Source organism: Oncorhynchus mykiss, chromosome 13 (genome assembly GCF_013265735.2).
Source record: "Oncorhynchus mykiss isolate Arlee chromosome 13, USDA_OmykA_1.1, whole genome shotgun sequence".
Classification (NCBI taxonomy): Eukaryota; Metazoa; Chordata; class Actinopteri; order Salmoniformes; family Salmonidae; genus Oncorhynchus; species Oncorhynchus mykiss.
The window spans coordinates 29,154,537-29,166,752 of NC_048577.1; the positions used below are offsets into that span (position 1 = coordinate 29,154,537).

Below are 12,216 nucleotides of genomic sequence, written 5' to 3' on the forward strand. Positions count from 1 at the left end.
TGTTTAAAGCTTGGGAAATATTTTTGTATCCAAATCCGGCTTTAAACTTCTTCACAACAGTATCTCGGACCTGCCTGGTGTGTTCCTTGTTCTTCATGATGCTCTCTGCGCTTTTAACGGACCTCTGAGACTATCACAGTGCAGGTGCATTTATACGGAGACTTGATTACACACAGGTGGATTGTATTTATCATCATTAGTCATTTAGGTCAACATTGGATCATTCAGAGATCCTCACTGAATTTCTGGAGAGAGTTTGCTGCACTGAAATTAAAGGGGCTGAATAATTTTGCACGCCCAATCTTTCAGTTTTTGATTTGTTAAAAAAGTTTGAAATATCCAATAAATGTCGTTCCACTTCATGATTGTGTCCCACTTGTTGTTGATTCTTCACAAAAAATACAGTTTTATATCTTTATGTTTGAAGCCCGAAATGTGGCAAAAGGTCGCAAAGTTCAAGGGGGCCGAATACTTTCGCAAGTCACTGTGTATAGATATATATATATATATCAGTTGAAGTCGGAAGTTTACATACTTCTTGTTGACAAATTATAGTTTTGCCAAGTCGGTTAGGACATCTACTTTGTGCATGACACAAGTAATTTTTCCAACAATTGTTTACAGAGAGATTATTTCACTGTATCACAATTCCAGTGAGTCCGAAGTGTACATACACTAAGTTGACTGTGCATTTAAACAGCTTGGAAAATTCCAAAAAATGATGTCATGACTTTAGAAGCTTCTGATAGGCTAATTAACATAATTTGAGTCAATTGGAGGTGTACCAGTGGATGTATTTCAAGGCCTACCTTCAAACTCAGTGCCTCTTCGCTTGACATCATGGGAAAATCAATAGAAATCAGCCAAGACCTCAGAAAAAAAAATTGTAGACCTCTACAAGTCTGGTTCATCCTTGGGAGCAATTTACAAATGCCTGAAAGTACCACGTTTATCTGTACAAACAATAGTACGCAAGTATAAACACCATGGGACCATGCAGCAGTCATACCGATCATGAAGGAGACGCGTTCTGTCTCCTAGAGATTAATGTACTTTGGTGTGAAAAGTGCAAATCAATCCCAGAACAACAGCAAACGACCTCGTAAAGATGCTGGAGGAAACAGGTACAAAAGTATTTATATCCACAGTAAAACGAGTCCTATATCAGCATAACCTGAAAGGCTGCTCAATAAGGAAGAAGTCACTGCTCCAAAACCGTCAAAAAAAGCTTGACTACGGTTTGCAACTGCACATGGGGACAAAGATCGTACTTTTTGGAGAAATGTCCTCTGGTCTGATGAAACAAAAATAGAACTGTTTGGCCATAACGACCGTCGTTATGTTTGGAGGAAAAAGGGGGAGGCTTGCAAGCCGAAGAACACCATCCCAAACATGAAGCACGGGGGTGGCAGCATCATGTGGTGGGGGTGCTTTGCTGCAGGAGGGACTGGTGCACTTCACAAAATAGATGGCATCATGAGGCAGGAAAATTCTGTGGACATATTGAAGCAACATCTCAAGACATCAGTCAGGAAGTAAAAGCTTGGTCGCAAATGGGTCTTCCAAATGGACAATGACCCCAAGCATACTTCCAAAGTTGTGGCAAAATGGCTTAAGGACAAAAAAGTCAAGGTATTGGAGTGGCCATCACAAAGCCCTGACCTCAATCCTATAGAACATCTGTGGGTAGAACTGAAAAAGCGTGTGCAAGCAAGGAGGCCTACAAACCTGACTCAGTTACACCAGCTCTGTCAGGAGGAATGGGCCATAATTCGCCCAACTTATTGTGGGAAGCTTGTGGAAGACTACCCAAAATGTTTGACCCAAGTTAAACAATTTAAAGTCAATGCTACCAAATACTAACTGAGTGTACGTAAACTTCTGACCCACTTGGATTGTGATGAAAGAAATAAAAGCTGGAAATAAATAATTCTCTACTATTATTCTGACATTTCACATTCTTAAAATAAAGTGGTGATCCTATCTGACCTAAGACAGGGAATTTTTACTATGATTAAATATCAGGAATTGTGAAAAGCTTTGTTTAAATGTATTTGGCTAAAGTGTATGTAAACTTCCGACTTCAACTGTATATACACACTACACTGTATATACACACTACAGTTCAAAAGTTTGGGGTCACTTAGAAATGTCCTTGTTTTTGAAAGAAAAGCACATTGTTTGTCCATTAAAATAACATCAAGTTGATCAGAAATACAGCTTCATTAAATAGTACCCGCAAAACTACCGTTTCCAGCTAGAATAGTTATTTACAACATTAACAATGTCTACATTGTATTTTTGATCAATTTGATGTTATTTTAATGAACAAAAAAAATACTTTTCTTTCAAAACAAGGACATTTCTAAGTGACCCCAAACTTTTGAACAGTGGTATATATACTGAACAAAAATATAAACACAACATCTAAGGAGTTTGTCCCATGTTTCATGATCTGAAATAAAATATCTCAGAAATGTTGTGCCATTCATCTGCCGCTGTCACCTCATATTTCAGCATGATAATGCACGGTGCCATGTCGCCAGGATCTGCACACAATTCCTGGAAGCTGAAATCATTTTCTGCCAGCTCCAGAGCACTACTCCTTCTCCATCTTTGCGATTTCATAACCTTAGCCTTAAGCTTGAGGAACCTTTTCCCTGTCTGTCGCCGTTCTCCCTTTGCCATGCCAATGCATTCTGTACTGATGACCTCATGCAAAACGTTGAATGATGCATATTATCTTTCCGAGACCTCTTACATCAATCATCACAGTATGTAGCTAAATCATGGAGCAACCTGCTGCTGGTTCCCTACGGTCTCCACAATAATCTGAAACTTGTTAGGCCTGCCTGCTTTTCATCTTAGAAAGATGTTTGTTTTCCTGGAACGTAATGTACTGTATTTTCTGCAGTGAAATACAATAATGTTTTACAATAATGCGTCTCTGTAAGCCCTGTTGAACAGGTTTCATGTAAGAACTGTAAACACAAGTTTCACCATGTTGTAAGATTTCCATGTGCCTTCCACAGGTTGGCTACAAAAGACCACAAAACGGAATGCACATACCCCATAGTATTTGGATAGCTTGCCTGGCTATAAACAATGTGTCTATTTAGTCTTGGGCCCTTGAAAAGTTGAAAACTTCAAGAGATGTAGACATTGTCATGCGAAACAGGGAAATGTACAGACAGATACACAGAAACGGACCCCTAGAGCTATACTCAATCCTGGTGAAAAATGGAACTTGTGTACTAAACACACCGATGAGATCACGCAGGCTTTGTGTGACTCAGCCAGCCCACCTACACAGGGCCGAGATGAAGAACGAAGAGAGCCAAAGCCATGATCTCATCTCAAAATAATTGCTCCTCTTCTCGCTTGTTGGGGCGTTCCTTTTCCCCTCCCACTGTCCTTTTGCTAGTTGCATGCTCAGCATTGAAAACTGTAACCATTGGACTGTTGTCTGTATAAATATCTAACTAAATTTTCCGGTTTGCTTCAAATGTATATCATGCTTTCTGAGTGCATAAAATATGCATCTTAACATGGTATGTGATAATAAGTACACAATATTCCTCATATGTCAGCTTATTTTGGCATGCCCATGCCACTGGAGTGGAACTTATGGAACGTGTGGAGTTATATTTCAAAATAGTTGGTCAATGTCGCCATTAAATACAATCAGGATCCCCTTAAATTCCTAAAGGTACTCGCAAATATTGAAATAACCTGTTTGCCAGCTGTGGATCTGGAGAAACACTTAATCACAGGTACAACTTCAGTTCGGCATCATTATATCCACCAACGCAATGTGCCTGATTGCTATTTTTATCATGCAACCCCTTCAATTATGAAATTGGGAGTCGTTTATTCTGTGGAAATAACCAGTTCATCCGAAACGTGGCCTTTTGCCTAGCTTAATGAAAGCCTGCTGATGATCTCATAGCTCGAGAGTACAGTGTGGATAATGCAACACTGAGGTAATAGTGCACACATTGTGTGTGTGTGTGTGTGTGTGTGTGGAGGTTTCATGCTGGAACAATGTACGTTATGGTGGTGTTTATATCATGTTGCTTTTGGTAACAGCCGATAAAACAGTATCTTGTGTTGCAGGGTGGAAGGCGCCCAACGGAAAGATTCTGATGTTGTTACTCAGCTTAGTCAGTAACACAAATCCAGTAATTATTAGTATGTTAAAACACACTTATGTAATGAGAGCATTACATAGTATGTGAAATGAGGGAGAAAAACATTACTTACACTGGGTTTTGTGGTTATGGATTTAATTCCCAATCCTCCTATTGCCTTTTGGCTCTGGACTTACTTTCTTTAAAGTAAACAAGTCAATTAATTTGCTTTCAGAAAGCTTGAGAATGGTTAACACGGGTCACATTGACCAACAGAAACAAAACAAATGTCCATAACACTGATTGAGACATTCACCATTTCTATTTCAAAGTCAATTGATTTGAACCAGGTGATTTGAAATGTACATTAGTTGGTGCTGGCTTGTAGCCTATCCCAACTCAATAACATGTGAGACACCATGAATAAAACAACTGTAATCCAAGGTTACCTTAGACTGAGAGTTGGACCTCTTATCCAAGTCGTCCTCTACCATCAAGGATGGCGGTTTTGGGTGAACACTGTTGTGGTTGCTTCGGATGGTCTCCGACGTGGATCTAACGGAAGTGGCCAGGTCAGAGTCACACAAGGACACGTCGGGGGCTGTCTCAACATTCCGGCAAATAGCAATCTTCCTGATGGATCTAGAGGATGCAGTGGGGGACACAGAATTCCTGTCCTCCTCCACTCTCTCATCCTGATGTCCCTCTGGTGTTGAAGCGTAGACCTGGGTGGCCACTTGTGGGAGTTCCGAGTTCCCAGGCCACCCCTGGGACTGGCCCATGTAAAGGGACATTTGGTCGTGTAGCTCCAACTTGTCCGGAGCAGCAGACTTCGGCAGATAGACGTCCACGAACTCCTGGCATTTGGCTTCAGAGGGGACAGACAGCCTGGTCCCAATGGTAAAGGGTTGGATTTTTCTGACGACACCCTCAGACATGGTTTTTGATAGCTGTGCAGTTTAGTCTAGATGGGCATACAAGAGTCACAAAACAATACAGATATCTCACCTCATGAACGGCAATGTCCAGTATCAGAAGTTCAGAATGAGAGGTGAATTCTCGAATAAACAACGCTCTTTTCCCCAAAAAAATTGTCAAAAGCAAAACTCACTCAAAAAGCCACCCGCCTCCTTGCACCTCATGGAGAGGAAGACAAGTACAGGACACACAATAGAACGTCCCCTCCTGTCTGTTTCGAAGTTATCAACTGAGCTACAGCGCCTGTGTCATGTCAGGGGAAACCAATATGAGAAGGCGAGGAGGGAGGAGTGCCTCTTCTGAGCAACCACCAAGCCAATGGTGAGAGAGAGAGAGAGAGACAGAAAGAGAGAGAGACATCTGAGTGAAAAGGGAAAGTGTCTGGCTTGCTGCCTGGGTGCTCTCTTAGAAAAAAAGAAAAAATAGGAAGGGAAAGAGAGGGGGGAAGTTTCATTAAAGAGGAGTGAGGTCACCACTTTCTGTCAAGGGCTGGGCAGAGTCAGAGTGACTGAGGGTTGTAAACTGGTGCTGTAAAAACTTCCTCCCCAAACAAAAAGCTCCATGCTCAGATATGAGTAGAGTAACAGAGGGGTAAAATGCTCCTCTTGCTCTCTCTCTCGCTCTCACTCTCTCTCATTCTGGTCTTGCCTGCTCACAGCTGGACAATGAGGTAATGCTTTTAACAAGAACAACAAACATGAAGCACCTCTAGATCTCACGTCTGCAGTCTGCTCTCTCTCTCTCTTTCTCCCTCTCTCTCTTTATCTCTCTCCATAACTGGTCAAATTGTCAAATGTTTGCTCTACAAAGACTAAAGGTCAGGGTATTTGCTTGTTCTCAAACATGCCTCAAGAATCAGTTGTCTTTTCTAACAGTTTTCACACTTTTTCATAACAATCCCTATGAGTTTGTTTTGAGGAGTAACAAAATCCAATGCAATTTTCCACTTATTTTTTTAATTCCACATTCACAGGCCAAACATTTACAGACACACATAGGAAACACATTGTGCTTACTCAGGCCTCAGGCTTCCACTTGATTTGAACCAGGTGTCCTATCAGGCTACTGTAACATCCTCTGTACTTCTTTGGCAATCAATTACAGGTATTTTCCACGTTATAAGCCACAGGCCTATACTGTATGTGGACTGGGACTTATACAATGTTGTTTGTTCTTATAGGAACAGGAGAAAATACCTGTCATTGTTTCATGAAGATGGATTGGGGTTTTGTAGAAAGAAGATTTATTTTTGTTTTCTCAAATATTTCACTGTGTAATCCTATACTCTGGTGGAACTGCGTTCACATATTTGCCTTGTACAAGATGTTGGGGAATTCCCTCGTTGATTTATGAACGTATCACAATTACACCATGCTAACTTGCTCACTCTCACAAATGAATACTTCTCATGTTTGTATTTTACCCTTACACCCCATGCCCCCTTTCTCTCGAGGCTCAACTGAAGTCAACTGACTTTGGGTCAACCCCATGAGGACCAAAAATACTTAAGGCATGAAACAGCCCTGTCCATTTGCTGTTCCAAGAACCAACCGTCTTATGTACTGTAGCTACATGACCTCAAATTCCTATGGCTATAGCTCACCCCTAACAATGACAGCTCTTGTTTTGCTGATAGCAAGAACAAAGAGTTCAGTCACATACTCCTGCATTTTCAACACTTATTCCAACATGGGTTACTAGACATTTAAAATTTTCCATGATGCTAATGAAACATTAAACATTCCAGAATAAATGTCAATATGCAGTATCTAAATATAAATCTGACCATCTTGATCCTACCATAAAACAAACTCTATGGGGCGGTTTTGCGGACACAGATTAAGCCTAATCCTAGACAAATGTTCACTTTTAAACTGGACAAATGTATATTACATTTCTCAGACATGGTTTAAAATAGTCTCAGACTTCTGATTTCCAGAAAGACGATTATAATTAATCTAGATCTAAGTGAAAGCTTAAATTAAACCTGGCCCAAAAAATGTATTACCTGGACTATTTCAATGATGATCAACGAGCACCACCAAGGCCAGACAGAAGGGCGATTATAGACAGGAGCAACCCATTTTGATTAAATCAATTTTCGTGATCGTTTCCGTAAATACAAAGAAAATGCAGCTGACATTGAGGTTTTTGGCATCTGGAACCTTCCACTGTGAAACAGGAGATTTGTGTGGTGCAAGTGAACAGACAGTTTGCAGAATAGTCCACAAAGTCTACAATGCGAACTGAATGACAATTACATGAAGTTCTATTATGCTGTTACCCAAGCCAACTACAAGGTAGAGTTATATGAATATGGGAACTTCCCTGGAGTCATTAGCTGTATAAATGGAAGTCATATTCCCTTCTACAGCAGATGCTGAGAAGTACAGGAATCTTAAAAACTGTACAAAGTGTGTGCACTCCCAATTTGCAGTTCTCCAACATTGTTGCACGTCGGAAAGGTGCAACTCCAGAACTCCTCTTTGTATGCTCAGCTTGAAGGAAGACAACATAGTGGAATCATACTTGGTGACAGCGGGTATGCACAGACCAACTTATTGTTCAACCCCTATCTTCCTGCAATAGGACCTGAGCAACAACGGTACAACCAAGCTCATGTTCGCACCAGAGGTACAGTGGAGCACATTTTTGGTATATGGAGACTTCAGCATGCTTATAGAAAAGGGAACTCAACATGTACTGCACTGACACAAATTACTGTACTGTTAGATTTCAGTGCAGCCTTTGAAATTATTGACCATAACATATTGTTGAAAAACATATGTGTTATGGCTTTTCATTCTCTGCCATATCTTGGATTCAGAGCTCTCTATCTAATAGAACTCTTTATTGGAAGCTTCTCTAATGTCAAACATGTAAAGTGTGGTGTACCTCACAGCAGCTCTCTAGGCTCTCTACTCTTTTATTGTTATCAATGACCTGCCACTGGCATTAAACAAGGCATGTGTGTCCATATACGTATCAGCAACCACAGCTAATGAAGTCACTACAACCCTTAACAAAGAGTTGCAGTCTGTTTTGGAATGGGCAGGCAGTAATAAACTGGTCCTGAACATCTCTAACACTAAGAGCATTGCATTTGGTACAAATCATTCCATAAGTTCTAGACCTCAGCTGAATATGGTAATGAACAGTGTGGCTGTTGAACAAGTTTAGGAGACTAAATTACTTGGTGTTACCTTAGATTGTAAACTGTCATGGTCAAAACATATAGATTCAATGGTTGTAAAGATGGGGAGAGTTCTGTCTGTAACAAAGAGATGCTCTGCTTTTTTGACACCACACTCCAAAAAGCAAGTCCTGCAGGCTCTAGTTTTGTCTTATCTTGATTATTGTCCAGTCGTGTGGTTGAGTGCTGCAAGGAAATATCTAGTTAAGCTACAGTTGGCCCAGAACAGAGCGGCACTTCTTGCTCTTCATTGTAATCAGAGGGCTGATATAAATACTATACATGCCAGTCTCTCTTGGCTAAGAGTTGAGGAGAGACTGACTGCATCACTTATTTGTATAAGAAACATTCATGTGTTGAAAATTCCAAATAGTTTCCATAGTCAACTTACACACAGCTCTGACACACACATTTACCCCACCAGACATGCCACCAGGGGTCTTTTTACAGTCCCAAAATCCAGAACAAATTCAAGAAAGCGTGCAGTATTTTATAGAGCCATTATTGCATGGAATCTCATATTGCTCAAATGAACAGCAAACCTGGTTTAAAAAAACAGATAAAGCAACACTTCACAGCACAATGCCTCTTCCCTATTTGACCTAGATAGTTTGTGTGTATGTACTGACATGTAGGCTGTGTGACTTTAAAATATTTTTGATGTAGTTCTGTCCTTGAGCTGTTCTTGTCTATGAATGTTCTATATTATGCCATTTTTGTGTGGACCCCAGGAAGAGTAACTGCTGCTTTTGCAACAGCTAATGGGGATCCTAATAAAATACCAAAAATACCAGTGTCTCAGAAACACATTGCACTTTCAACCAAGAAGATACAGCATTGTCATAATTGCAACAGCAGTGCTTCATAATTACCTCAAACAGCATGGCTGCCCAGATCCTCGCACTGAAGATGAAGAATACCCATTTGTTTCTATGGCTTGAGACAGAATCTTGACAGAAATGGACAACCCTGCAGAGATGCTTTTGCTATGCAGCACTTCTCACAACAAAGACAGCTCAAGTGATTGAAGCAAACAATAGCCATGGATTGGTAACAAAAAGGTTATTATTCACAAATGGAAATATTTAGATCCCAAACTGGTGCTGGTTCGAGAAGAACCTGCTTCTGGTTTCCCTACAAATGGTAGTTCAGGCACTATTTTTTATTGTTTTGATGTTGATGAATCATGCTGTTTGTTCTCGATAATTGGGTGGTTTGACACAATTCACTTCAAGAGGGTTTTTTCAGTCACTGAAATTCTTTTAATGTTTTCTTTTACCTCCATCCATTGCTTGGTTTAGGTGACTTGCTTATGTATTCGTGTCCCATCCCTGATTTTTGAAGCAGCCTCAGGTCAGCACCAAGTGCACATCATTAATCTAATTAGGCTTCACAAAGATTAACTGGTTAGTCCTTATTTACCTTAGTCTGAGACTCCCCATAATTAATTCATCTGAAGTTAAGCAACATCTCAGAAAGCTATTTTTTGAATCTGGATTAATTTAAGAAGAATTAGCTTACTTACCTGACTTAAATTAAACTTTGTCTGGGAAACTGCTCCTATAAATGTATGTTTACTTTTCACAGCTACTGTCATGACTTCCACCGAAGTAGGTGCCTCTCGGTCAATGTCTTCTAGCCATCGCTGATCCACTTTTAATTTTCCATTTGTTTTTTCTTTGTTTTCTACTCACCTGGTTTCATTCCCCAATTACATGTTCATGTATTTAACCCTCTGTTTCCCCCATGTTCCCCCACGTTATGGCTGGTTTTCGACGGGTGCTGTTTTCAGTCGTGCGTAATTGATTACCGTTTATTGTTGGTCAAGTGTATTGTTACCTTGTGCCTTTATTTTGAGTAAAGTACGTTGCTCACTCATTCTGCTCTCCTGCACTTGACTTCATGCACCAGCTACACCCACCTTCTGACAGAATCACGCACCCAACCATATGGAGACAGCAGGAGCAGACACCCCCGTATTAGGGGTAGAGGAGCGCGTCCAGCAGCATGCGGCCATGCTACAACATCTCGGCACCGCCATGGATCACGTCCTTCAGACTATGGATCGTTGGGAGAGAAGAGGAGCTCCTCCAGCGCCTCCACCAGCCCCACCAAGGGCACCACTACTCACCCCTCCTTCACCCGGTCCCAGTGGGATTCGGCTCACTCTTCTGAGGGAGTATGATGGGACGGCTGCGGGATGTCAGGGGTTCCTACTCCAGCTGGAGCTCTACCTGGCAACCGTCCACCCGGCTCCTTCGGGCCGTGAGAGCGTGTCCGCCCTCGTCTCCTGTCTCTCAGGGAAAGCCCTGGAGTGTGCCAACGCCGTATGGGGGAAGGAGAAGCGGTGTTGGACCAATTCAAGGATTTCACCCCCTGCTTCACCTGAACGTCTCGTCCACCTTAGGCAGGGGACGAGGAGCGCACAGTAGTTCGCTTTGGACTTTCGGACCCTGGCCGCCGGCGCGGGATGGAACGACAGGGACAGGGCCCGGATTGATCACTACCATTGTAGTTTGCGCGAGGATGTCCGTCGGGAGTTGGCCTGCAGGGACACCACTCTCACCTTTGACCAGCTGGTGGACCTGTCCATCCGGTTGGATAACCTGCTGGCTACCTGTGGACGTCCAGATTGGGGTCTGTAGATCCCATCCCCCATTACCACCGCTTCTACGCCCATGGAGCTGGGAGGTGCTGCACTTAGGGCGACCGGAGGAGTGGCCGGTCCATGCACCATCTGTGGCCGCAGAGGGCACACTGCCGGTCGGTGCTAGGGAGGTTCCTCTGGGAGTTGAGGCAGTAGGCAGGGCACTCTCGTGTCACCCCAGGTGAGTTGGTACCAGGCTCACCCAGAGCCCTCTGTTACACACATGTTTTTGTATATTAATTTTCCTGAGTTTTCCTAGGCATTCCCAGCGTAAGGTGCTCGTAGATTCAGGCACAGCTGGGAACTTTATAGACAGATCATTTGCCCATAGTTTAGGGATCCATATTGGTCACGAAAGTGCTCGGGGAGGTGTTTAGGGGTTTCCGTTGGTGATACTATGGTGGAAAGTCCAGACCAGGTCTCCACCGTGCGCATCCCCTCTGAAACAGCCGATTTGGCTCTCGCCTTCTGTAAAAAAGGGGCCGACTCAAATACCACCCCATCGACGGGGCGATTGTGCGATAAATCTCCTGGTAGACGCAGCACTTCCCAGGAGTCACGTGTATCCCCTGTCACAGGAGGAGACAGAGGCTATGGAAACCCTGGGGCAGGGGTACATTTGGTCCTCCACTTCACTTGCCTCCTCAAGTTTCTTGTTTGTGAAGAAGAAGGATGGAGGTCTGTACCTGTGTATTGACTATCGAGGTATCAACCAGATCACTGTTAGGTACAGTTACCCGCTACCTATCATAGCCAGTGCGATTGAGTCAGTGCACGGAGCGCGCTTTTTCACCAAATTGGATCTCAGGAGTGCTTACAACCTGGTGCGTATCCGGGAGGGAGACGAGTGGAAGACGGCTTTCAGTACCACCTCTGGGAGCTATGAGTACTCGTCATGCCGTACGGGTTGATGAATGCTCCATCAGTCTTTCAGGCCTTTGTAGATGAGATTTTCAGGGACCTGCACAGGCATGTTGTAGTGGTGTGTATTGCTGACATCCTGATATACTCCGCTACACGTGCCGAGCATGTGTCCCTGGTGCGCAGGGTGCTTGGTCGACTGTTGGAGCATGACCTGTACGTCAAGGCTGAGAAATATCTGTTCTTCCAACAGTCTGTCTCCTTCCTAGGGTACTGCATTTCCACTTCAGGGGTGGAGATGGAGAGTGAAAGCATTTCATCCGTGCGTAATTGGCCGACTCCCACCACGGTAAAGGAGGTGCAGTGGTTTCTAGGGTTTGCCAACTACTACTGGAGGTTTATCCGGG

The 12,216-nt window shown here is 42.9% G+C and overlaps 1 protein-coding gene across 3 annotated transcripts in view; it reads right to left on the bottom strand.

Moving 5' to 3' along the window:
• Window positions 1-5,410, bottom strand: part of LOC110486064 — a 31,939-nt gene extending 26,529 nt beyond the window's left edge. For 2 of the 3 annotated variants that reach the window (XM_036940717.1, XM_021557383.2), the window contains exon 1: window positions 4,580-5,409. In XM_036940717.1, coding sequence (XP_036796612.1) covers window positions 4,580-5,068 — 489 coding nt within the window. In that variant the 5' untranslated portion in view covers window positions 5,069-5,409. Of the gene's footprint in view, window positions 1-4,579 lie in introns of all 3 variants that reach the window. The other variant, XM_036940716.1, reaches the window with a different exon arrangement.
• Between the last annotated feature and the right edge of the window lie 6,806 nt (window positions 5,411-12,216).